The sequence below is a fragment of the Stegostoma tigrinum genome, chromosome 12 (assembly GCF_030684315.1).
Source record: "Stegostoma tigrinum isolate sSteTig4 chromosome 12, sSteTig4.hap1, whole genome shotgun sequence".
Taxonomy (NCBI): Eukaryota; Metazoa; Chordata; class Chondrichthyes; order Orectolobiformes; family Stegostomatidae; genus Stegostoma; species Stegostoma tigrinum.
The window spans coordinates 79,335,858-79,363,363 of NC_081365.1; the positions used below are offsets into that span (position 1 = coordinate 79,335,858).

At 41.7% G+C, this 27,506-nt stretch overlaps 2 protein-coding genes across 2 annotated transcripts in view; one reads left to right on the forward strand and one right to left on the reverse strand.

Moving 5' to 3' along the window:
* LOC125457253 (AP-1 complex subunit sigma-2) overlaps positions 1-9,102 on the forward strand; it is a 63,857-nt gene extending 54,755 nt beyond the window's left edge. Inside the window, exon 5 of the mRNA XM_048541224.1 lies at positions 9,082-9,102. Coding sequence (XP_048397181.1) covers positions 9,082-9,087 — 6 coding nt within the window. The 3' untranslated portion in view covers positions 9,088-9,102. The remainder of the gene's footprint in view (positions 1-9,081) is intronic.
* The window catches only part of zrsr2 (zinc finger (CCCH type), RNA-binding motif and serine/arginine rich 2), a 38,029-nt gene that overhangs the window by 8,507 nt on the left and 2,016 nt on the right, over positions 1-27,506 (reverse strand). Inside the window, exons 2-10 of the mRNA XM_048541219.2 lie at positions 27,275-27,354; positions 26,172-26,241; positions 24,125-24,233; positions 23,070-23,156; positions 20,853-20,891; positions 14,491-14,606; positions 10,466-10,679; positions 8,907-8,962; positions 7,256-7,365 (exon numbers count right to left, since the gene is read on the reverse strand). Coding sequence (XP_048397176.1) covers positions 7,256-7,365; positions 8,907-8,962; positions 10,466-10,679; positions 14,491-14,606; positions 20,853-20,891; positions 23,070-23,156; positions 24,125-24,233; positions 26,172-26,241; positions 27,275-27,354 — 881 coding nt within the window. The remainder of the gene's footprint in view (positions 1-7,255; positions 7,366-8,906; positions 8,963-10,465; positions 10,680-14,490; positions 14,607-20,852; positions 20,892-23,069; positions 23,157-24,124; positions 24,234-26,171; positions 26,242-27,274; positions 27,355-27,506) is intronic.

A 27,506-nucleotide genomic window follows, 5' to 3' on the forward strand; every position in this document is an offset into this window, starting at 1 on the left:
GGCGTCAATGCACGAGGCCCAGGATGGACATGCTGTCCGAGCAGTTGGGTGGGGTTGAAATGGTTCACAACTGGGAGTTGCAAAGCGGTCCCAAGCCTCCGTTTGGTTTCCCCGATGTAGAGAAGGCCACAACAGGAACAGCGGATGCAGTATATCACATTAACAGATATGTAGGTGAACATCTGTTTGATGTGAAAAGTCTTCTTAGGGCCTGTGATGGGGGTGAGGTATAGGGGCAGGTGTAGAACTTGCTCCAGTTGCAGGGAAAATTGTCGGGGGTGGTGGGGCTGGAGGGGAATGTGGACCGGACAAGGGAGTCACGGAGAGAGTGGTCCCTCTGGAAAGCACATAAGGGTGGGGAGGGAGAAATGTCTTTGGTAGTGATGTCAGATTGCAGATGGCGGAAATGTCAGAGGATGATGCGTTGGACTTGGAGGTTGGTGGGGTGGTACAAGGGGGATTTTGTTTTGGTTATTATTGCAGATAGGGGGTGTGAGGGATGAGTTGCGGGATATACGTTCAAGGGCATTTTCGATCACTGTGGAGGGGAAGTTGCGGTTTTTGAAAAAAAGTGGACACCTGGGATATTCGGGAGTGGAATGCCTCATCTTGGGAGCAGATGCAGAGGAGGCGAAGGAATTGGGAATAAGGGATGGCCTTTTTACAGGAAGGACAGTGAGAGGAGGAATATTCTAGGTAGTTGTGGGAGTCGGTAGGCTTTAAAATGGATATCGGTTTCCAGGTGGATGCCAGAGATCAAGACAGAGGTCCAGAAAGGAGAGAGAGGTGTTAGAGATGGTCCAGGTGAACTTAAGGTTGGGGTGGAAGGTGTTGGTGAAATGGATGAACTGTTCAAGTTCCTTGTGGGAACACAAGGCGGCGCAGAAACAGTCATCAATGTAACAGAGAAAGAGATGAGGGATAAAGCCAGTGTAGCTTTGGAAGAGGGATTGTCCCACGTACCCTACAAAGAGGCAGGCATAGTTTGGGCCCACATGGGTACCCATGGCCACCCCTGTTGTCTGTGGGAAGTGAGAGGAATTAAAGGAGAAGTAGTTGAGGGTGAGGACGAGTTTGGATAAGTGGATGAGGGTGTCAGTGGAGGGGGACTAGTCGGGTCTGCGGGACAGGAAGAAGCGGAGCACAGGGGGAATGCAGATGTATAGGGACTCTATGTCCAAAGTAAAAATGAGATGTTGGGGACCGTGGAATTGGAAGTTCTGGAGGAGGTGGAGAGTGCAAGTGGAGTCACAGACATAGGGAGGTCCTGGACTAAGGGGGAGAAAACGGAGTCGCGATCAGTGGAGATAGGTTTGGTGGGGCAGGAGCAGGCAGAGACAATGGGTCGACCAGGGCAGTCAGGTTTGTGGATTTTGGGAAGGAGATAGAGGCGGGCGGTGCAGGGTTTGGGAACGATGAGGTTGGAGGCTGTGGGTGGGAGGTAACCTGAGGTGTTGAGGTTGTGGATGGTTTTGGAGATGATGGTTTGGTGTTCGGGGGTGGGGTCATGATCCAGGGAAGGGTAGGTGGTGATGTCAAGAGAGTTGCCGCCTGGACTCAGTAATGTAGAGGTCAGTGCGCCATACTACAACTGCACCTCCCTTGTCCGCGGGTTTTATGATGAGTTCGGGATTGGGATCTGCAGAGGAGAGGTTGGACTGGGTGAGAGGCGTGGAGAGGTTGAGGCAATCGATGTCTCGACGACAGAGATGAAGAGGTTGAGGGAAGGTAGGAGGCTTTACAGGCTAAATAGCCTATTTCTGCACTTGTGAGGATTCTATGATCTTTTCAATTCTATGACCTAGAAGGACAAGGGCAGCAGATACACAGTAACCTACAACCTATGAGAACTGGCAGCGTGGTCAAATTGGGCCGAATGGCCTGTTTCCATGCTGAAAAGAAAGTTCACCTCGAAGCCACTCTCAATCCTGATTAGGAAATATACCACCGTTCCTTCGCTGTTGCTCAGTCAAAATCCTGGAAATCCATCCCTAAATGGATCTGTATGTGTAGCTACTGCACGTAGGCTGCAGCAGTTCAAGAAGAAAGCTCAACACCACCTTCTCCAGGTCAACCAGGGAGGGGCAACAGATGCTGTTTCAGCCAATGACATCTGCATTCCACAAGTGAAATTTAAAAGTACTTGACGTTTTTATTGCTTTTCCAAGGTTTTGCCTCAGGAAACCTAGATGTGGTCCATGCCCGAAACGTCAGCTTTTGTGCTCCTGAGATGCTGCTTGGCCTGCTGTGTTCATCCAGCCTCACATTTTTATTATCTGTGGAGGTGTAAGGTTGCTTTTCAGACCGGAGGTCTATGACCAGTGGTGTGCCACAAGGATTGATGCTGGGTCCACTGCTTTTTATTATTTATGTAAATGATTTAGAAGTGAACATAGGAGATACGGTTAGTAAGTTTAAAGATAACATTAAAAGTAGAGGTGTACTGGACAGCGGACAAGGTTACCTCAGAGTCCAACAGGATTTTGATCAGACAGGCCAATGGGCCAAGGAGTGGAAGATGGAATTTAATTTAGATAAATATGAGGTGCTGCATTTTGGAAAGGCAAATCAGGACAAAGCTTATACACTTAATGGTAAGGCCCTGGGGATTGTTGCTGAACCTTGGAGTGCAAGATCACAATTCCTTGACTGTGGAGTCGCAGAAAGATAGGATCATGAAAGAGGTGTTTGGTATGCTTGCCTTTACTGGTCAGTACATTGAGTATAGGAGTTGGAAAGTCATGTTGTGGCTATACAGGACATTGGTTAGGGCACTTTTGGAGAATTACGGGCAATTCTGGTCTCGCTCTTATAGGAAGGATGTTGTGAAACAAGAATGGGTTCAGAAAAGATTTATGAGAATGCTGCCAGGATTGGATGGTTTGAGCTATAGAGAGAAGCTAAATAGGCTGGGGCCATTTTTCTGGAGCATTGGAGGCTGAGGAGAGACATTACACGGGTTTATAAAATTACGAGGGGCATGGATGGGGTAAGTAGGCAAGGTCTTTTCTCCAGGGTGGGCGAAGTCCAAAACTAGAGGGCATATGTTTAAGGTGAGAGGGTAAAGATATAAAAGGGACCTAAAGAACAACTTTTTCCACAGAGGGTGGTGGTGTATGGAATGAGCTGCCAGAGGAAGTGGCAGAGGCTGGTATGATTACAAGATGTAAAAGGCACTTAGATAGGTATCTGAATAGAAAGGGTTTAGATGGATATGGACCAAATGCTGGCATACAGGACTAGATTTATATAGGAGATCTGGTCAGCATGGGCGAATTGGACCAAAGGATCTGTTTCCTACAATAGAGTCTATGACTCCTTTGCTTGCATTTGGGTCATAGTAGGCTTATGGCCCAAATGCAAACAAATTGGATCACTGTAGTTTGTCGGCTGACACAGACATAATGGGCTGAAGGGTCTGGTTCTGTGCTTTATGACTCTTAATGCGGTAGAGTTCAGCTTTCAGATTGAATGGGAAGAACTTTGGTCAGAACTTTGTGCTATGCTTAAATAAAGAGAATTACCAAGGAATGAATGGAGAAAGGAGTTTAGTCATAAAGCCAGTTGACGAACAATTATAGATGTTTAAGAAAATTGTTCATGGCTTCTCAAGACAGATATACCCCATGACAAAGGAGGAATCTAGGAAGCCAACTTTAGTTAACCAGGCAAGTTAAGGACAGCTTTAAGTTGAAAGAAATGTCGTCAAGTCTAGTGGTAATCCAGAGGAATCGGAAATGTTTGAAAAAAAACAGGAGAGGGAGAAAATAAACTTTAAAGTAATCTTGCAAGTTATTGAATTGGACACCAAAGGCTTTTTTAAATACGTAATAGTACTGGAAGGGCCAAAGTTAACACAGGAAATGAGGCTGGAGGAAGTAGTAGTGGTGACCACGTAATGGCAGAGTATTTATTGCTCATCCATAGTTGCCCAAAATGCAGTTGAAAATTAACGACATTGCTACGGGTGTGGCAACACATGTAGGCCAGACTCGGTAAGGGTACAGATTTCCTTCCATGGAAGACATCAGTGAACCAGATGGGCTTGAATGACACCATGTGACTAGGTTTTTAATTCCAGATTTTTGTTGAATTTAAATTTTACCACCTGCTAGGGTGGAGTCTGAGCCCTTGACCTGTTGTTCCAAATTATTCACCCAGTGACATAATCATGATGCCACTGCCTTCTTTGTTACAGAGAAGGCAAATGGTATGGATATGAAAATAGGAAGGTCTTACTAAAACCATACAATCCATTAGTCAGACCACAGCTGGAATACTGTGAACAGTTTTGGTCCCCTTATCCTAAGGAAGATCACAGATCATAGAATCCCTACAGTGTGGAAACAGGCCCTTCAGCCCAACAAATCCACACCAAGCCTCAGAGCATCCCACCCAGACCCATCCCCCTAACTTACACATTCCTGAACACTATGGGGCAATTTAGCATGGCCGATTCACCTAGCCTGCACATCTTTGGACTGTGGGAGGAAACCTGAGCAGCCGGAGGACACAGGGAGAATGTGCAAAATCCACACAGTCAGTCGCCTGAGGCTGGAATTGAACCCGGGGTCCTGGATGGAATCTCGAGTAGTTGGCAAAGACCTCAGTTTAATGTTTCATCCCATAGATGGCACCCCAATAGTGCAGGGCTCCCATACAATTGCACTGAAGTATCAGCTTTGATTATTGGTGCTGAAGCTCTACAGCAGCGCTTGAACCGACAAGCATCTGATTCAGAGATGACAGTGCTATCAACTGAGCCACAGCTGACATTGGAGGCAGCCCAGAAAAGGTTCATGTGGCTGATCGCAGGTATGGAGGAACAGTCGTATTAACAGAGGTTGAGTCTCTACCCACTGAGTATTCAAGAAAGAAAGGCAACCTTATTGAAACATACAAGACACTTAGCGACTTGACAGGTAAGTTGTGGAAAGGTGGCTTCCCCTTGTAGGAGAATCTAGGGCCAGAGGGCATAATCTCAGAACAAAGGGTCACCTATTCAAGACTGAAATGAAGAATTTCTTCTCTCAGACGGTAGTGAATCGGTGGGATTCTTTACTGGTCATTAGGTACATTCAAGACAGAGAGATTTTCAATCAGTAAGAGAATCGAGGATTATGGGGGAAAGGCATAAAGTGCAGGAGAGTATTATCAGATCAGTCATTATTTTGTGGAATTGCAGAGCAGTCTCGATGGGCTGAATGGCCTACTTAGAACATAGAACATAGAACAGTACAGCACAGAACAGGCCCTTCAGCCCACAATGTTGTGCCGACCATTGATCCTCATGTACGCACCCTCAAATTTCTGTGTTTATATACATGTCCAGCAGTCTCTTAAATAACCCCAATGACCTTGCTTCCACAACTGCTGCTGGCAACGCATTCCATGCTCTCACAACTCTCTGCGTAAAGAACCTGCCTCTGACATCCCCTCTATACTTTCCACCAACCAGCTTAAAACTATGACCCCTCGTGCTAGCCATTTCTGCCCTGGGAAATAGTCTCTGGCTATCAACTCTATCTATGCCTCTCATTATCTTGTATACCTCAATTAGGTCCCCTCTCCTCCTCCTTTTCTCCAATGAAAAGAGACTGAGCTCAGTCAACCTCTCTTCATAAGATAAGCCCTCCAGTCCAGGCAGCATCCTGGTAAACCTCCTCTGAACCCTCTCCAAAGCATCCACATCTTTCCTATAATAGGGCGCCCAGAACTGGACGCAGTATTCCAAGTTACTTCTGCTCCAACATCTTACTGTATTAAATCTCCTCACAGCATTCCCCTGTCTTCCAATCTAACAGACATTGCACACCCTTCCAAAACTGTGGTGTCCAGAATTGGATACAGTACTACCACTAAGGCTTAGCCATGGGATTGTAAAGGTTTAACATTACTTTACTGCTTTGGACACGATGAGAAAATTTATGAAGCCAAGAATCTTGCATGCTGACTTAAGCATTCACTCAACTTTGAATGGTTTGTGCAGAAATAGCCCAGGTCTCTACGTGCCTGCACTCCCTTCAGATCTTGAATCTTTGTTTTATATTGCCCATCTTACCAGGATGACAAACTTTCCTGGAATTACCCAAGACTACCCTACAATGTGACCTTTTATCCTGCAGCCAGATGGGGATTCCTGGGAGGCATGTTCTGGATTACTTTGGTTGGTGCAGGCTTTGTTTCTGCGCTTACAAGTTGTGGTGTATTTCTAGGGCAAGGTGCACTGACAGGGGCCAGCCAGTGACCCTCCCTTCTCTCTCCCTCCAACACAGTAATTATTTTCTTATTCAATACTGCTACCATATGCCATTTATTTCCAGGATAACTTCAAACCTGCAACATTTAATACTCAGTTCTGCTCCCCTTTTGAACCAGATCTCCATTACTGTTGCAACATCATAATTCCATGTGACTGCTCACAAACACAACACACTGATCTTACTTCCAGTACTGCATTTATGTCCTATCCTAAACCTGAATAAGACTTTAATAAAACTGCAAGAAGTGCAGATGCTATAAATCAGGAACAAAAACAAGTCGCTGGAAAAGCCCAGCAGGTCTGGCAGCATCTGTGAAGAAAATGTCAGAGTTAATGTTTCAGGTCCGGTGGCTCTTACTCAGAACAAGGAATTAAGGCTTTATTGTACTTCCTTATCTGATAGCATCGAATATTTAACAATGTCTGACTGCAGTGCCATCTTGTTTATTCCTCCTAATGTTACATCCCCAGAGAGTCATACAGCATGGAAACAGATCCTTCGGTCCAATCAGTCCATGCCAATATCCCTGCAAATCTTTCTTATTCATGAACTTATCTAAGTATATTTTAAATGTTGTAACTGTACTTGCATTCGTCATTTCCTCAGGATGTTCATTCCATGTGCAAACCACTGTCTGTGTAGAAAAAAATTACCCCCATGTATTTTTTAAAAAATCTCTCTTCTCTCACCTTAAAAATATGCCCCTCATCTTGAAATCACCCATCCTGATTCCTATCTTGCTGTCAAATTATTTTAAACCCTGTTCTAAGCCCCAAGCAAACTGCAGTGTGAGGACACTGCAGTACATTGGAACAAGGCAGAATCAAAGGCAAGGCTGACAAGCAGAGAGCACAGTTTTTCATTAATCTTTTGACTAACCACTGCAAATGTGCAATTACCAAATATGCAATTGAATTAAACTGATAAAAACCGGTAAATGCAATGACATATTAAATGACCAATTTAAAATTTAAAATGTATTGGGAACAAACCACATATTGCTGTTTTCCATCGAGTGACAGGTGAAAATTCACACTGCAACTGTTTTCCTGCATACCAACGTCCGTTGAAAAGTGCAAAGGCCTGCTGGCATTCCTCCTCTCTACGGTAAAACACAAGCAATTGGCTGTTAGCAACAAAACAGCAGCAAAGAATGAACTAGGTAGAGATCTATACATTGTTTCAGAAATAATAGGAACTGCAGATGCTGGAGAATCTGAAATAACAAGGTGTACAGATTGACGAATACAGCAGGTCAAGCAGCATCAGAGGAGCAGGAAAGCTAACACTTCGGGCCTAGACCCTTCATCAGAAATGGGGTGGGGGAAAGGGATTCTGAAATAAATAGGGAGAGAGGGGAGAGGCGGATAGAAGATGGATTGAGGAGAAGATAGGTGGAGAGGAGACAGACAAGTTAAAGGGGTGCGGATGGAGCCAGTAAAGGTGAGTGTAGGTGGGGAGGTAGGGAGGAGATATGTCAGCCCAGGGAGGATGGACAGGTCAAGGGGGTGGGATGAGATTAGTCGGTAGGAGATGGGAGTGGGGCTTGAGGTGGGAGGAGGGGATAGGTGAGAGAAGAACAGGTTAGGGAGGCGGGAACGAGCTAGGCTGGTTTTGGGATGCGGTAGGAGGAGGGGAGATTTTGAAGCTTGAGAAATCCACATTGATACCATTGGGCTGCAGGGTTCCCAAGCGGAATATGAGTTGCTGTTCGTGCAACCTTCGGGTAGCATCGTTGTGGCACTGCAGGAGGCCCAGGATGGACATGTCGTCTGAGGAATGGGAGGGGGAGTTGAAATGGTTTGCAACTGGGAAGTGCAGTTGTTTGCTGCGAACCGAGCGTAGGTGTTCTGCAAAGCGGTCCCCAAGCCTCCGCTCAGTTTCCCCAATGTAGAGGAGGCCACAACGGGTAAAGCGGATGCAGTATGCCACAATAGCCGATGTGCAGGTGAACATCTGCTTGATGTGGGAAGTCTTCTTGGGGCCTGGGATGGGGGTGAGGGGGAGATGTAGGGGCAGGTGTAGCACTTCCTGCGGTTGCAGGGAAAAGTGCCCAGGAGTGTTTTGGCTGGAGGGGAGTATGGAGCAGACAAGGGAGTGACGGAGAGAGTGGTCCCTCCGGAAAGCATATAAAAGGTGGGGAGGGAAAAATGTCTATGGGGGCGGGGTTGGATTGCAGATGGCGAATGTGTCAGAGGATATGTCAGAAAAGCCTTTCTGAGCTGTAGTTTCTCCACTTGGCTCCCACCACAGATAAAAAAATTCACAGGTTTGAAGCCCCACATCAGATAGTACCAGGCCAAACCCGGTTGTACTCCCAGTATCATAATCAGCGAGTGCTGCATGATCTGAGGTGAGACGGTTCAGACAAGCGAGGTCCCATCTGCTTGCATACATGGATCTAAAAAATTTAAAAAGATATAAAAAATTTGTAAAATCTTCTAGCATCCTAGCCAACACCTATCCCTCAACCAATTCATGACATCTCAGTTTAGTCCATGAGCCCCTCGCTGTACAGAACTTGCTTACCTGATAGTGACTACAAAATAATGTTAGTGGTTGTGAAATGTCTTGGGATATAAAAGACACTAAGTAAATCCAAAAGTCTAAACTCAATGCAGAACAGCGTAGAAACAGACTTACTTTTGATACTGGACATACACATTTCCTCTGAGATGTGGCTCATAGTTGCAACTAACCTGGAAAATGTATAATATTGATAATTAATTTTGTAGCTTTGTATGTTTAAAACCTGACATTATTTGATGTACAGTTCCTAATATTTTGGCTTTTAAAAACAAGTTTTGCTCTATTTAAGGGTTAGTGTTTAACTGAGATATGCTGATTCTGCAATCTCAGTTTTGGATCTCAATCAGACTTGGCAGAAGAAAATCCTAAGAAAAGCCCAGAACAAGATGTGTTTCTGCAACAGGAATTGTTTGAAAGCTATTACTTATGCAAAAACATAAAATTTGCTTTTGATCAATATGGACACTTGCCAAGTAAAAATTGCAAATCCAGGTGTATAACTCCAAATGGCAAAAGAACACGGTTATAAAGCTGACTTCCTGAGAGGGTTGTGTTTTAAAATTGAGAATTCTGGAAACACCCTAGCTCAGAGACATGTCCGAGAGATCTGGTTGACATGGGAAGAGAAAATCAACTGGAAACCATCGAAATTTCAAGCATCACTCTTCATGCCTTTACACAGTAACCCTTGGAAAGAAACAGCTGTTTTTTGAAATATGATGATGAGACAAAGCAGCAAGTGTTATAGAAGGAAGAGGACTTAAGTTAACAATCAAACAGTATGCTTGGGAGAATTTGCTTTCAGTTGAGACAGAACTGACAGGACCTATGAAACAAAGAATTTAAAGAATAAAGAGTCAATTTTAGTGGCCCTGCTGGTAAAAGCTGGAGCTGAAGACTTGGGCTAAGCGGAAGGACTTACAAAAGGTACTGAATGTTAAGAAGTGAGAGGCTGGTGGAGAGCTGCGAATCCTGGAATGGCTTCTTATTTGTAAGTCGTGATGCACTGAGAAAGGGTTAGTAAGATGCACATTCATTGTATTAGTTCATGTAAAAGTACCTTCTAGCTTGGTGTATTAGTTGTTTGTTAAGTAATACTTTAACCTTTGATTACTTCCATTGGTCACTACAAAATGCATTTCATTTTGAACATTATTAGAGTCCACAGGGATTGTAATAGTAGTGAACATCTTAAATTTGGGAGGAATACATAGAAACTTATAGCTTGCTACTGTAGATAAGAGTTGCCTGAGCAATTTACAATTTAATGTGAAAGACAGTTGCACTAATACTGGGATTACAGTTAAATCCTGAACAAGTTCGCCTAGTAACTGTCTCTCTTCAAGTGTACAAGAAGTTGAATTTGAGTAGGCTTCGCACGGAGTGATGTTTTCTCTGCAGTGGAGAGTCCAAAATTGGGGGCCATTTAATAAGATGATGACTAATAAAACCATGAAAATTCTGGGAGAAGATCTTTGACTCACAACATTTGGAGTTTTGAACTAATTGAAGTAAATAGCAACTACATACATAAAGGGGAAGGGAAATAAATGTTTGGGGGAAGAAGTGACTGTAAGATATGCTGACAGGGCAAAATAAAGGGGTTTATTCCAAGCAGAAACATTTAAATGTTTGCAACTGTAAATTATTTATAGTATGAATTTATAAAATACCTTAAATTGTATCACTTTCCCAACGCTCTTAAATTCAGGCAGAACATCCTCATAGAATTCCACAAACTGCTGGTAAATGTCCTCCTCACTGTGCTCTAGCCCAGAATCTGTATCATAATCATCACGCCTACTCTCCTCCATCCCGAAGGTAATGAACATGGCTCGGATAAGGAGGGTCTGACTTGATGCTGGGTATACATGTTTACGGGAACATCTGTAAAAAATAAATGAACAACAATTCTGTTATATGAAGACAGCCAAGGGATAACAGTGTGAATTATCACAAAATTCCCAGTTCAACCCGACTATCTACTACTTTAAAATGGTAATTAGCATCACGTGATGAATTGGTTTGTATAATCATTACACAAGTGAACCCCGGTAGGCATCTTATTTTTGTGGTGGGTACAGCAATTTAGATTACAGAATACACACAAATTTACTTAGCAACACATGGAGTCCATTTAGCCCCTCAAGACTGTTAACCATAATAAGATCACAATGATCTGTATTTGACTCTTCACTGGCCTTTCCTTCAAGTATGTTGACTTTAGTCCTGAAAGCTTTGAGTGATCCCAGAGTCCACAGTCCATTAGGAGAGAATTATAGATTTCCACTCTCCTTTGTCAGAGAGATAATGGTGATTTTATCCCTCAATGGATTAGCTATCCTTTTATGTTTAAGCCCTGATGATCTTGTTTCCCCTTTGAAGCAAAAGTGACCATGTTCATCATCTGGGGTGCTGGGTCGGGCTCCAGTGGGCAAATAAATGACTGCCAAGACTGAACTGTTTCTCAAAAAATCCAGATTCTGCTGCAAATAAGACCGGATGCTGCAGATGATGGGAGTTTTGGACAGGTATCTGAATTAGGATTTCCTCTCTGTATCCTGTAAGCACTTGCTTTTAAAGAAAGCTGCACCATTTTTTATTTGTTTAACTTCGCCCAAGACTCAAAATTGATTTCAAAACTCCCAAGATTGTACTTCAAACAGATAAAAAGATACTTGGCTGAATCAATACAGACCACAAGGTCTAGAAGAGATTGTGCGATGCTGTATGACTAGTTCATCATCAAATCCGTAGTGGCCAGGTCATCACTACTCAGAGAAAATGAGGAACAAGCACGTTAACCACCTCCTCAATCAGCCCTGACCCATTATTGAAGAAGCAACTGACTAGCTGCCACATTTTGCCATCACCAGCCTTTTGGAGTTCCATATAGATGTATCCAGTTTGTTAGTGAGTTAAGATAGACATATGTGGCTCCACTTCCAACATTTTTTCAGGTACCACTGGATAAAGAGGCACCTGTAATGTATGGTACTTAGGTAGCACGGTGGCTCAGTGGTTAGCACTGCAGCCTCACAGCACCAGGGACCCGGGTTCAATTCCAGCCTTGGGTAGTCTGTGTGGAGTTTGCACATTCTCCCCGTGTCTGTGTGGGTTTCCGCCGGGTGCTCCAGTTTCCTCCCACAGTCCAAAGATGTGCAGGCTAGGTGGATCGGCCATGCTAAATAATTGCCCATAGTGTTCAGGGGTGTGTGGGATGCTCCAAGGGACGGTGAAGACTTGTTGGGCCGAAGGGCCTGTTTCCGCACTGTAGGGAATCTAATCTATCCAGGCATCTAAATGCTAGGTCGGTTAGCTATGGTAATTACAGGGAAGGAGTGGGGCACTGTATCTGGGTGGGATGCTCTTTGGAGGGATGGTGCAGTCTCGATGGGTTCAGCAGTGTTCATCCACACTGTAGGGATTTTATATTGGCATAAAAAATTAGCTACTTAACAGGGAGTAGATATGAGGCATAAAAGGGTGTTTTGTAGATTGCCAAGATGTATTCAGTGATGTATCAGAGGGACCGGCGCTGTTATCTCAACTTTATATAAATGACTTGGATGAAGTGACTAAAGCTAACTTTGTCCATTTTGGCAAGAAGAGTAAAAATGTATAATATCAAATGGTTTGCTATTCTACAGCTCTGAGATACAGAAAAGTCTAGACGTCCTTGTGTGTGAATTGTAAAAGACTAGTATGCAGGTAGAGCAAGTAATTAGAAAAGCTAACAGAAAGTAATCATTGAATGTGAAGGATAGAATACAAAAGTAGGGAGATTATGCTTCAATTATACGAGGTACTGGTGAGATTGCAGGGGATAAACTACACAGTATTGGCCACCTTATTTAAGGAAATACTAAATACATTGGAGGCAGTTCAGAGAATATTATTTAGTGGAATAATACCGTGGGTTATCTTGTGACGACAGGTTAGACTTGTACCAGCTGCTGTTCAGAAGAATAGGACTATCGAATTGAAACAAACAAAATCCTGAGGGGTAGATTAGATTCCCTACAGTGTGGAAACAGGCCCTTCGGCCCAACAAGTCCACACCACCCCTTGAAACATCCCACCCAGACCCCATCCCCCTATAATCCACTCACCCCTGAACACTATGGGCAATTTAGAGTGGCCAATCCACCTAGCCTGCACATCTTTTTGGACTGTGGGAGGAAACCGGAGCACCCGGGAGGAAACCCATGCAGACACGGGGAGAATGTGCAAACTCCACACAGACAGTCGCCCGAGGCTGGAATCGAACCCGGGTCCCTGGCGCTGTGAGGCTCCAGTACTAACCACTGAGCCACCGTGCCACCCCGGGTCTCAACAGGGTAGCTGTGCACAGAATCTACAACCAGGGTCAGCCACTTAAAACAGATTTTAGGTTAATTATTTGGAACTCTCTTCCTGAAAAGCTATTGGAAGTAGAGTTATTGAATATTTTAAAAATGGGATGGTGGGATTCTTGACAAGCAAGGGAATGAAAGTTATCAGGAGTGGTAAGAGTGTGAATTTGAGGTTACAATTAGATCAGCCATGATCATATTAAATCATGGAACAGACTGGAGGGAGCCTCCTCCTGCTCCTTGTTTATCTGTTTGTATCTTGAGTCACTGATTCCACTTTGTTGAGTTTCCATAACATCACAAATTATTCAATGTTAATCATATTCAAATTAAACATTTGCTGCCATGTTAAAACAACCAATCTAATTATTCAGCATTTTAACTTCTCAGTGACCTCTCTAAAAACAGCAATAAATGGGCTAGACTCAGATGATGCCTAAACTGACAACTAATTTTACACCAGCATTCTGTATCTCTGAATTTCAAAACACAGTTCACAACTATTTTATAATTTCAGGAAGAATATACCTAACCAGGGGTAGCAGGTGCACTTTAAATTATGTCATATCCAGCAATAATATATAGAAATATAGATGCAGCTATATAAAAAAAATCCTGAGTCCTAAAAAGAGAAGTGCTGCTGGTTGTGGGCTTCATTTTCACATAGCAGAGGTTGTTAACTGAGACGCTGAAATAAAAAATGAAGTCATTGTCATCTTTCAGGAATCATTTCAGGCCTTTCAGGTCAGTGACCAAGGGCGTAGAACTCAGGAGCAGAAGTAGGCCATTTGGCCAATCATACCTGCTTCACCATTCAACGAGATCATTGCAGACTTGATTGTGGTCTCAACTCTGTTTTCCCCTCTGCCACTCAATTACCCTAGACTTCCTCGTCAATCAAAATTCTCATTCAGCCTTGAAAAGATTTCATGTCCTGTCTCAACTGCTTCTGGGTAGAGAATTCTACAGACTAACCAATCTCAAAAATATGCTCCTCTCACATGTTTCAAGATCTGTTTTATTCTTAAACTGTGTCTCCTAGATGTGGCCTTTCCCACAAGAATTATCTTCCATGATGACAGGTCCTTTCAGGATGCTTTATTATGATCACCACCTGAAGTCCAGCAGGTATAAGCCCAAACTGTACAACCTTTTCTCGTAGGTTAAGCCAATGATCCTAGGAATGCTTCAAGAGCACCTTTTCTGATCTGCAGATATCACTGGAATGGCTATGAAAAGAAAGCAAATCTTCATTTGGGCAGCGGGTGTGCAAAGAACAAAGAAGTAGATATTCTGGTCTTTCTGGAAGCCCAGTTACGTCCAGAGTTCAATACTTTTCTCACCTATCACCAAATCTGCAGGATCCAGTCTTCAGAAAGAATGGGCAATATGATTTATCCTTTTCAGTCCCATAATCCTCTGGTGCTTCTGGATTATGCCATGTGCTACCATTCTCCAACTGTTGACAAAGTAAATCACAATTTTAACAGGTTTACAGATTTAAAACACATCAAAAGCTAAAGTAATGCTGAATGGACTAAAATGTGAAGTGACCAGATAAACTGAAAAACATTTGAAGGACGGAAAGGAAGGTATGACGAAAGGAAGGTATGATGAAAGGAAGGTCCTCAGAATTAACGTGCAGTGAATGAGGGCTGATTCATTAGAAGGGTGAATAAAACTGCTTGAATATCGCGAACTACACATACACATAAGTAAAGCCCCCCCCGTAGGTTCAGTACTAGGAGCATTTCTGTTTTACATTTCACCCATACATTATTGACTTGGAGATACACAGTATCATTTGTTAGTGACAACAAATTTGGTAGTACAGAAAAAACCGAGAAAGACAGCAATAGATTTTGAAAGGATGTTGGCTGACTGATAGGAAGGGTTGTCACATGACAGACAAAATTCAATGCTGAAACATTAGAGTGGATACGTTTTGGCAGGAAGTAAAAGACAAAATGTGCTAACTGCTTTAGAATGAGTACGAGACAGAGACAGACTGTGTACCAAGTTCTGAAAGGTTTATAAATCAGTCAACGAAGTACATCAGCTCCCAAACTTTATAAATAACAGGCGGATACGCATATATTAGGGTAAAGTTAAGCCAGTATAAACGCTGGTTCCAATCAACCGAGAGCAATTCTGGTCATCATGCTTTAGAACAAATGGAAAGCCTTTGGAAAAGGTTCAAAGAAGATTTAAAAATACAGCTCTGCAGTTAATGTGGAGAGACTAAAGCTGTGGTTGTCCTCCTAAGAAGGGAAACCAAGAGGAGATTTAAGAAGGGCTTTAATACAATGAGGGGTTTAGACGATATATAAATTATTGCGTAAATAAGTAAAAATTAGAGACACAGATTTCAAGTGACGGACAAAAAGACAGGAGTTGAAATGAACATGTATCAAGTGGTTAAAATTTGTAATGCACACAGTCTGGGTGCCCAGTGGAAACAGATTCAAACAGCAGTGATATGGGAAAAGAACAATGGAGGGTGGCTCTTCAAAAGAATTGCACAAACTTGATGGGTTGAATGGACTCCTGTGCTTTAATATTTCATGCTTTTATGATCTGGCTCTGTGGGAAATAATAGCAAAACTTGCAAATGACACAAATTTGAATGTCAAATGATAAGCAAAATTGTGAAACTCTGAAGGAGATAAAAGTTGGCCGATAAGCGGTCCATCCACAAACTGTGAAGTAATTTTTTTGAAAGAACAGGAAAACAATAAATTTTTTTAATAGTTTACTTTGGATGTATAGAAAGCAAAAGAGTTTTGTATTTGTAAATTTAAAAATCCTCAAGGGCTGGCAGAATCAGTGAGATTGGAACATGTACCTGCACGAATCACTGTAGGTGATGGGCAAGTTGAGAAAGAAGTTAATTAATTATAGAAAATCTTGAGCATTATAAATAGGGTCTTAGAGTGCAAAGCAACAAGTTTGCTTTTACTCATTTGTGGATTGTGGATATCGTTGGCTGGCCAGCTTTTATTGCTCATCCCCAGTTGCCTCTGAAAAGGAGTGTTATGGACCAGACCAGATCCCCCAGTACATTTTGAGAGGCTAGCCGAGACCCTACCCTTTTTTTTTTATTTTAAACGTAGATGTGAAGTGCCGTGTTCCAGATGCAATGCAACTGGTCAAACTATTCGATGTTAAGCAAAACACAATTTATTTAAACGCTATGATTAAAATACAAACAAAAGAAAGAGGAATTAGAACAACTCAATTGGAAAACTTAACCGAATAATAAATACAGAACCTGTTACTAATTAATTGTTCCAATATAATAACCTCTCAAACACACCCCTTGGCAAAAAGGCAAATTCAGACACAGATTCTCACATGCTGTTCTCCAATCCATGAAGGGAAAAGAAGAATCCAGAAAATTCAGGGAAAGGAGTAACTAGGAGGCATTCACTGAAATTTCCAACTCTTTTGAGACCCCAAACGTTTCTGCCTAAAACTCAATCGAAAAACCAGAAAGCCTGGTCTGAGAGAGCTGCTTCCCTTGTTCCAACTTTTAAACAAAACCCCAGCCCTCACAAATTGTTTACTTTCTTAGAGACAGCTTGTTCCCTCATGCCTTACAAACTCTCCGACAAAAAACAGAATCGTCTCAAAGTGATAGTATTGTCACAGGGAGTGGTGACCTTAAACCTGTTATAAATAACCTGTTTTAAAGGGGAGAGCACAGTATAGTGCTAGTGGATGATACTGCTAACCCAGAACTTCAGGTTTATGCTCTGGGATTCAAATCTAGTCATGGCAACTGGTGGAATGTAAATTTTTAAAAATGGTGTCTATGATAACCATCAATTGTCATTGAAAAAAAACCTATCAGGAAATGTCCTTTAAGGAAGGTGACCTTACTCTGTCTGACCTACACGTGACTCCACACTCATAGCAATGTGGCTGTCTTTTAACTGTCCTCTGAATTGGCATAGCAAAGCACTCTGTTCAGCGGCAATGAGATGGCCTCTTTTGATACTGTAATCACTCTTTCTTTCAGGAGATGGAACAATAAAAACAACCCTGAACTTGAATCTGGAGGCACAGAATACAGAAGTATGGAGTATAGGGTTAACTTGCACAAGACCTTAATTGGGCTGTTGTCAGTAATACTGTGTGCAGCTTCAGTAATAAATGAGATCATAAAAGTAATGGAAAACATGCTGCATAAATTTCAAGTCTACATAATCCTAACCTTCATTCCTAATTATATCTTCACAAAGTTCAGGCTTCTTTCACTAAAACTGAGATGGTTAGAAGGGTGACCCAAGAAATGTTTTCAAGGTGAAAAAATGGAGGGCAAATAGTGATGGATTGTTTCCAGAAAGAACTGAAGTTAGCTTAAAATGTTCTTTACGTGCTCGACAGCTAGAATTGCATTTGGAGCAGAGAAATCCGTCACTGAAGCAGAGCTTATTATGCTATTGAAAGGGAATTAGATCAAGAACTATAAATAGTCAAAGGTTCTGGTAAGCAAGCAGGAGGGAGAACAGATAAATAAAACAAAGAAATGCAGAAACTGGAAAAATGAAACAAAACAGAAGTTGTGGAGAAACTCAGCATGTCTAGCAGCAACTGTTGAGAGAAGGACAATTCTGCCAGACCTGCTGAGTTTCTCCACAACTTGTGGTTTTGTTTCAGACTTCCAGTTTCTACATTTCTTTGTTTTACTCATCTGTTATCTCTCCAGCTTGCTTCCCAGAACCTTTAACTATTTAACTATAACTCAGCAGGTCTGGCAGATTGGTCCTTCTCTCAACAGTGGCTGACAGACCTGCTGGGTTTTTCCACAATTTGCGTGCGTGTGAGATACAAATTAAGGATGGTTTGTTTAAAGGTGGGCAAGGGGAGAAGGGAACATTGAATTGTGTATTTTACTGGTCAAAGGCCAATTTTTGACAAATAGCAATCTCCAATTCTGAGTGCAATCACCACCTATTTGATCTTGATTATCAAAGTAATGGGTAGGACAATCAGCAGTGCTATCAAGCAGCAGCTGCACAAGCAACAATCTGCTCCCTGACACTCATTCTCAGTTTTGGATCCCCCTGGGCAATTGATTCCAGATCCCATTACAGCTTTGATCCAAACACAGACAGAAAAAGTGTATTTCAGAGGCAAGAGGAATTGCACTTTTACAGCGTGGTAGCATTTGACAAAATAAAAGGAACCCAGGAAAGCCAAAGTCAAAAGAAATCAGAGAAAAGAAAGATTTGTACACAGTGCATCTTTTAAAGTTTACCAAAGCACTTTACAGCCAATTAATTTGTGTCCCAAATGAAAAAGCCAAATTGCACGCAGCATGATCCTACAAATCGTGAAGACACACAGATAGCCAGACAATCTGAGGAATTAGGAAGGGTCACCGGACCCGAAACGTTAACACTGTTTCCTCCTCCACAGATGCTGCCAGATCTGCTCAGCTTTTCCAGCGACTTTGTTTTTGGCCAGATAATCTCTTTTTTAATGATAACAATTAATGATGTTGGTAACACCAGGACAAAGGAGCAGGCACCTCTCTTTAAAAATGTACTATGGAATCGTTTACAACACTTGCAAAAAGCAGCACCTTCAACAGTGCAGCACTCCCTCAGTTCTTCACTGAAGTTGTAGCCCACGTTTTGTTCTCTAGTCGCTGGAGTGGAAATTGAGCCTGTGATGATTAATCTTAGGGGTAAAGTTCTCCCACTGAATTATGCAACTAAAAAGTGACCTGAAGAACTCTTGGAAATTATAAAGGGGTTTGATAACAAATGTAGAGAAGATAGTTTCATTGCAAAGGAGACCAAAATCAGAGGTTACAAACACAAGACAGTAACAAAAAAAATTCACTAAAATACATGAAAAGGCAGGTTGTGAAAGGGATACAAATAATTTACAGAGATATACTGATAGGTTAAGTGGGCAAAATGTGGGCAAATAGTGTATAATGTGGGGAAAATATGAAGTTATTCATTTTGGAACGGAGAACAAGAACAGAATATTACATAAATGGAGAAAAACTGCCGAAAGCTGCAACACAGAGGGACTTGCGGGTACTTATGCACGAAATATGAAAAGTTAGCACGTATGCTCAGCAGGTAATCCAGAAAGCTAACGGTATGCAAAGGGGTTTCAAGTGTAAGAGCAGCAAATTTTTACTGCAATTGCACAACGTGCTGGTGAGACCACAAATGAGAGTAGTTTTGGTCTCTTTATTCAAGGAAAGGTATCATTTCATTAGAGCAAGTTCAGAGAAGGGTCACGAGGATGATCCCTGAAATGAAGGGATTGTCTAATGGGTAAAGGCTAAACAGATTGGGACTCTACTCACTGGTGTTTAGAAGAATGAGAAGTGACTTCATTGAAATACACAGGAATCTTAAGGGATGTGACGGGGTAAATACTGGGAGGATGTTTCCTCTCATGAGAGAGTCTAGCACCAGAGGGCATAGTCTCAGCATAAAGGAGCACCAATTTAAGACTGAGATCAGGAGAAATTTTTTCTCTTAGAGTGTTGAGTGTCATTGGAACTCCTTGCTACAGAGAGCCATGGGGCAGAGTCCTTCTGTATATTCAAGGCTGACATAGATTTTTGATCAGTCAGGAAATCAAGAGAGGGGAGGAAAATGGACATGAAAAATGCCATATCAGCCATGATCCTAATAAATAACGGAGCAGGCTAAAGAGGCTGAATGGTCTACTCCCATTCCTATTTCCCATAGTTATATGGTCAATAGCAAATTTCAGTGAAAAGTCTTTACCCAGTGTGGTGTGATGTGGTGGCACAAACACACAGGGGTGACATCAACAATTTACAATTACACAGTACTTCAGATTTGTTTGGTCAACAAAAAACAGGCAGGAAACTTCATGGGAACGTTCTAGGATTAGAGGTTGGCAATAAGAAGGAGCCAAGGCCATGAAAAGATGGTGACAATTTTAAGTTAATAGCACCGGGGACAAGAAGTTGAAATACAGCAATGAGGGCAGAGATAGTAGCAAGTAGGACTTGGTGTAAATCAGGATGTGGGCACTGGATTTCTCTACCAAACTCTCATCTTTCCAATTAAGAACATGCATTGAGACCATAGGCATAGATGTCCCCCAAAGTTAAAGTAAAAATTGAGTTTGTTTGGATTCTAGGTTTCTTGAAATTACATTATTCATCATTATGGAATAATTATTATTGAAGAATTAAACATAGTAAAGCCAACATTCTTCCAAACAAACAGCTGTGGATGTCTGTAGACTTCTCTAAAGTAACTCCAAACACTCATGTACTTTTTCCAATTGACAAGGGTATCAGCAACAGACAGGAAAGTGGAGGTGAGGCCACAATCAGATTAACCATGATCTTACAAAATAGTAAGCAAACATCAAATGCACCAAGTGGCTTATATCTGTTCCTAATTCATACATTGATGTGGATGTCACACAATATTCTTCCAGGAAGACAGCTCAAATCAAATGATCAGTATTATGAATCCACTTCTTGTCAATAGATAATGAGATCTGTTGGGCTCTCCTCCCTCCCTATTGCACAGTAGTTAGAGCTCACTAGAATTAGAGCACGTCTTGGCACTTTGCTGAGCAGACAGCATTATGTTTATTTAGCTGAGAACAAAGTTTAATGAAATATTTTCCATTAAGCCTAACACAATTTAATTTGTATTATTCAAAAGATTCAAAGAACATACAATACCTGATTTTCCGCCTGATCCAGCATTTTCTGAACCGCTTCCTACAAATGGTGTAAACATAGGACTGGTAAAAAAAAATTTGCAGTACATATCTGGTACACATCTGATTCTACTTGTTAAGAATGAGTGTTTTAGAAAGTGGATTCATCACAGGAATTTAATAGTTTTAATACATTATTCAAAGGCAGTTAAATTCAAAAGCAAATGTTTTGTTCTGTCGTAAAAAATGCGAAATAGACGAGGGTACACTATTAATCAGAAAAATATTATAATTCAGCCTTCATTGTGGTAAGTATTTTACGATTACTGCAATCAAAATACTGCTGATTCACTTCCCTGTGCTCCCAACACTTCCCAACATTCAGCAATATGTTAACTGTCAGTCAACCCAAAAACCAAGGCAATAATTATTAACTTTTTAAATTGCAAATTCTGTGTAGCCACATCAGTGTTAGCACCTGGAACATGACTAGCTCAGTCCCTATATGCTGGATATCTAAGATGTGCAGGTAAATTTACAAGGTAACTGAATATATAGAACAGGTCGGATCTTCGGTTTACACGGTGGCTTTCAAAACTGTTTGCGAGACTGGCATGAAAGGACTTGAAAAACTATTCAGTTAAATATTTTGGGAGGTTTAATAGCAACAGGCTATGAGGCAAAGCTAAATTTACTAGTAACTCTTTATGTCTTACACAGCATGAAGGGATATCAAATTATAAGACTCATAATTCAAATGATGTTTGCAAACAATTATGAAAAAGATACATCTTGATGTATTAGTCAGTAAGATCGAGCGGTGGGAACTCTTTAGTGCAGGGCTGTTAAGGAATATCACTTGTATAGGTCCAGATAATTTTCATGAACACATTAAATTCTGTTACAATACAAGGCATCAGAAAGAATAAGCTCATCAAAGTAAGTCCTTTCTAAGTCCTCAGGTTTGTGAGGTTAACTGTTAGCTGAATTCTCTTTGTCTAAGTTTAGGTTAACTTAAGCTGGATGCCCTTCCCGAGTATCATTATTGGCTTGATAGTAACTTTCAGCATACACTCAAATATACTACAGGGCTGTGCCCAAACAAAACATTCAACAGACTTTCTTCCTGCAATCAAGCCATACTGTCTGAGCAAAACTTCAAGGTAAGGTATTTCAACCTACCACACTTAAGTTTTAAAGAGCAAATTTTAACTGATTAAGAGTTTAAACTTGCTCCCAGAAGATTTTCTGTTACCCAATTTCAGAAAAACAAACAAGCTATTCAGTGAGGCAACACCAACGGATTTCATTATGTTTTATTCTGAATAGGCGACTTGATTTAAAATTTGAACATCATGAACCAATAATAAAGAAACTTCTTTTGTAATAATCTATATATTGCCTTATTACATCTGAAGCTGATGCCCAAATCGATAAATAAAACAAATTTTAAAAGAAAATCACTCCATGGGCTTCAACCAATATGCAAGTACCTGGTTCACTTTGATTGAGAACCATTGCTGATTTAACTCAGTTTTACCATTGCTGCCAATGAAGTGATCAAGTTTAACTTTTTGGCTAGCTGCAAGTTCCTTTAGTGTGGTTTAATACTGAATGTGTTCTAACAGTTAACTACACCAACAGGTCTTTTGTGGAATCACAATATGTTATCATTCCAAAACTACGGCAATTAGGACATGGATCTTGGTAAAGGGGATACTGGTCAAGAATTGAAATGTTTCTTAAAGCAAGATACTGAAGATTAAAATGATTGGGAGCCAAGTACCTTAACATGGCTTTTAACTTCTCTCAACTCTATCCAAATTAAGTTTAGGTGAATAGCAAGTTGCCACATGTCTCCAAACTTAAGACACAGAACTGCTCCAAGTCTGACAATCTCACTCAGAGAAGGCTCAGGATGAGAGATGAAAAACTAACATACAGACTGTTGCATGGCTTTGCAGATTCATTCTGCTTGTATATGTGTTATAACTGACCAGCAAGTACTTTAATGCTGACTTTGGATACCTGCAATAGACAGCATTCCATTCCCAGTACACAACTTGAAAAATGAACAGAAAAATGATATCAAGTCTTTTGTATTTAACACCATTATTCTTTCAGGCTAAGTTGTCCACAAACAACTGTCCTACTTCAAGCAAAAATACAGAATTAAGATACGAAATGCTTTTTAAAGAGGATATATGTTGTGAATTTATCCTCCTAGAGCTGGAATCACCTCTCGTTCTCTCCTCTCCTGCTGTTTGTGTTCCACTTGCTCTTTTTCCTTCATCTGCTGCTGTTCCCATTCTTCTCGTATTCTTCTCTGGGAAAACAAAAGAACCACAATCACATTGCAGTCAACACTCATTTCATGGTCCTATTTTAACATCGGAATACCTCTCATTTAAGGATGATCTCACTTTTCAGATTTTAGTTCTGATGTTAAAATCCAATTGTTTTCAGCATGTTCTATATTCTATAACTGGAGGTTGTCCCAAACATGGTCTACAATGAAATAAACAACTTCTGAAATATTGGCATCATTTGTGCTCAATTCAAACCATCTGCAAAGTGATCAACATCTTGGAACGAACATTCCAAAGGGAGGAAAGAATGGAGTTAGAGCCTAACTGCCAAATATAAATGACTTGCATCCCAAAACAAAGACTTTCTTCTGCCTTAATGCATGCTGCATTTTCTTGCTACACATCTTAACATTGCAGGACTCCTTCACATACATTTCATAAGATTCCATCTCCTCCAGCCGCAACACGTTGTCTTGTGAGCATCAGAACCTCAAAGTGAGAATCATTGTTTTGAGAAGCACTAAATCAGATCTGAGGTGCTGAGTTTATTTAAAGACATTGGAATGGTCTAGCTTTTCACAGCTTTGGAGCAGCTGACACAAGTTGAGATTTTAAAAGATAATTTTCTTTCACAATTTTTCACACTTTTAATTTCTCACAATCTAAGAGCTCAAAAAAGAATCCAACTTGCAAGCAGTACTGCTAAGTGTTTATTATAGCTTGAATAGCACAATTGCAAACCACAGAACAAAATATTTTCTCAACTAACGAAACATACAATTTGATCATTTTAGCTTGATTAATTCTCTTCATTATAATACTTATGACACAATGTAAATTATAAAGAAAATAATATTTCAGTTGTTGACTGCACCTCCTAATTTACAGTCTCAATAGCACCTCAGATCAGCTGGAGATTTCAGGGTCACTATTATCTATCTCACTGCTCTGTGTGATTAAAAGAACAGAAAACTGAAATGATTACCTCCTCTTCTTCCTGTTTTTTCCGTGCTGCTTCTTCTTTTTCCTTTTTCAGCCGGAATTCCTCTTGTGCCTGCTGCTCTTTTTCCAGCCATTCTACATGTAAGCGCTGCCTAACACATGACACAGGGAGAAGGGTGGAGAGAATTACCGCAACCCTTATACAGTCATACAACACGGAAACACCCTCTTCGGTCCAACTCATTCACGCCAACCAGACATCCCAATCTGGTCTAGTCCCATTTGCCAGCATTTGGCCCATATCCCTCTTCAACCCTTCCTATTCATATACCCATCCAGATGCCTTTTAAATGCTGTAATTGTACCAGCCTCCACCACTTCCTCTGGCAGCTCATTCCATACATGCACCACTGCCTACGTGTCGACCCCTCAGGTCCTTTTTAAATCTTTCTCCTTTCACTTTAAATCTGTGTCCTATAGTTTTGCACTCTACACTGGAAAAAGGACCTTGGCTATTCATGCTATCCATGCCCCTCATGATTTTATAAACCTCTATAAGGTCACCCCTCAGTCTCCGACACTCCAGGGAAAAAAGCCCCAACCTATTCAGCCACTTCCGGTAGCTCAAACCCTCCAATTCAGGGAACATCCTTGTAAATCTTTTCTGTACCCTCTCAAGTTTAACAATATCCTTCCTATAGAAGGGCAATCACAATTATATGAAGTATTCCAGAAATGGCTTCAATGACCTGTACAGCTGCAACATGACTTCCCAACTCCTATTCTCAATGTTCTGACCAATGAAGGCAAGCTTGCCAAACACCTTCTTCATCACCCTGTCTACCATGTGTGGCTCAGTGGCTAGCACTGCTGCCTCACTGCACCAGGGACCCAGGTTCAAATCTATCCTTGGTTGACTGTGCAAACTCCACACAGACATTCTCCCTATGTCTGCATGGGTTTCTTCTGGGTGCTCCAGTTTCCTGCCACAGTTCAAACATGTGCAGTTCAGGTGAATTGCCCATGTTATATTGTCCATAGTGTCTAGGGATGTGCAGGCTAGGTGGGTTAGCCATGGGTATGCAGGGTTTCAGGTGGGTAGGGGATTGGGTCTGGATTGGATACCTTCGGAAGATCATTGTGGACTCAACGAGCCAAATGGCCCGTTTCCACTATGTAAGGTCCTTCAAGACTGTACACCTGCACCCCTGGGTCTCTCTTCAGCAACGCTCCTTCGGGCCTTATCATTTAAGTGTATAAGTCCTGCCCTGGTATGCCTCACATTTAACTAAATTAAATGCCATCTGCCACTACTCAGCCCATTGGCCCATCAAGGTCCTATAGTACTGTGAAATAACCTTCTTCATTGTCCATTACACCTCCTGTTTTGGTGTCAGCTCAAACTTACTGATCATTCCTGCTTGCATTCACATCTAAATCATTTATATAAATGATGAAAAGCAGTGGGTTCAGCATCGATCCTTGTGACTAACTGCTGGTCATAGCCTCCAATCTGAAAAACAATCCTTCAAGCCAATTTTGTATCCAATTGGCTAGCATTCCCAGATCCCACGTGAGCTAACCTTACTAACTAGCCTATGTAGAACCTTATCAAACGCTTTGCTGAACTCCATATAGACAATGTCTACAGCTCCGCTTTCATCAATTTCTTTGTCTTCAAAAGACCCAGTCAGCAATACAAAACAGGAGTGCTAATAGCTGAACATTAATACAGGAGATACGTGTCCAGGTTTGGTCTCTATATCCAAAGAGTCACTGGCACATCAGAAAAGGGACACAGAAATTAACATTACAATATATTAAAAACAATCAAACCCAAATCAACCAATTGAGTTTACTTACTCCTCAGGAACTACAGCAATCCACATCACTGACAGTTCAACTATTTCCATTTGATTTAAAAGAGGAGAAACTTGTTTTAAAACTATAACATTTAAAGATTTAACATTTAAATAACATGGTTTGACAGATGCTTTAAACAGTAGTTGCCAACAATCCTCATTCCAATATGGAATTTGAGACCTTTTTTTGGTAAAGTGAAAGGCTCTTAGATCTCAAGGGTTACTGACCTTTCAGCTTCCAACTCTATTTCTTCTTCCTCAAGGTTTTCTGCTTCTATATCCTCTTCAATAGCCAATTCTGAAACAGAATTAAAATAATACCACAACTGCAGCTGGCAGAAAGAGAAAGTGTATAGAATCTGAATGCATTGGCATTCATCATTTTTAGTGTAGTATATATTAAAGAACTGCTGATATATATTCCCCACGCTTCAAGACCCAATCTCAGCATGATCACTGGAAAACCTACAATATCAGTTAAGAGAGGGAGGGGGAGGAACTCCTGAAAATCTTTTGGGTCAGAATCCTCAAGTGTCCCAAGATGCAAAGGTCTGCAGCAGTTCAAGGCAACAGTACCTTTTCCAGGGCAAATCAGAATGGTCATTAAATGATAGCCAGTGATGTCTACATTCCATGAACAAAGAAAAAAATTGTCATAAACAGCACTCAATCCTAAAATAACACTAACTATATTTTCTACTGTTTAGCCCTAGCATTCTCTCTAACTGTTCCAGAACATAAGGTCCATGTTCACCTTGTACTGGTCTCTCCGATTCTCTCCTATTGCCCAGCAACATCTCCCAGTTTCTCAGTCCTACCTGACTCCTTTACCAGCCCAAACCCATATCAGATGCCCCCCACCCCCCCGACACCCACAACACCTTTCCAGACCGTCTCACCCGCTACTGGACCCCTGCCAAGGTCCTCCCTCTCCCCTCCAGGGCTCCAACACGCTACTCCCACTCTGGTTCTAGGAAGTGTTCCGCACCCACCGCCTCCCAATCTCTGGTCTCCCACCCACCTTGGGCTCCTTCCTTGTCCCAGGTCCCCCTCTCCCAACGACTCCTTAGTCACCCATGAGTCCCACTCTTCCAAGTTCCACCAATAATATGTCCCACCTCCCAGGAACTGCAGGCACCCCACCACCAACATCCCAAATGTGTTGGTCCCACACCTTGGCTACCCCCTTTTCCACCATAATCCTCCACTCCCTGACCTAACCTGGATACCCTCCCTCTTTCCCACCCCTACGATCTTTCCCTGATCTCCCTTCTCCACACCCCACAACCCCAAATTCTCTGGCTTGCCTCCCCTTCTGGCTGGGCTCCTACCTGCCTGCCGCTTTTTGGCCTCTTCCTGTCGCTTCCTCTTCCGCTTCTCCTTCTTCAGCAATGCTCGTGCCTTCCTGTGACTGCAATGACAGAAAGCAACAGGGAGATACAGAAGAGAGAGACAGCAAGTGCGACTGAGTACAAGAGCAAGTGTACATTTTTCTCTCTCACACTATATTTTTCTCCCTCTCTCTTTTACTGACTCAGTACTTTCTCCCTCAGTATATATTTC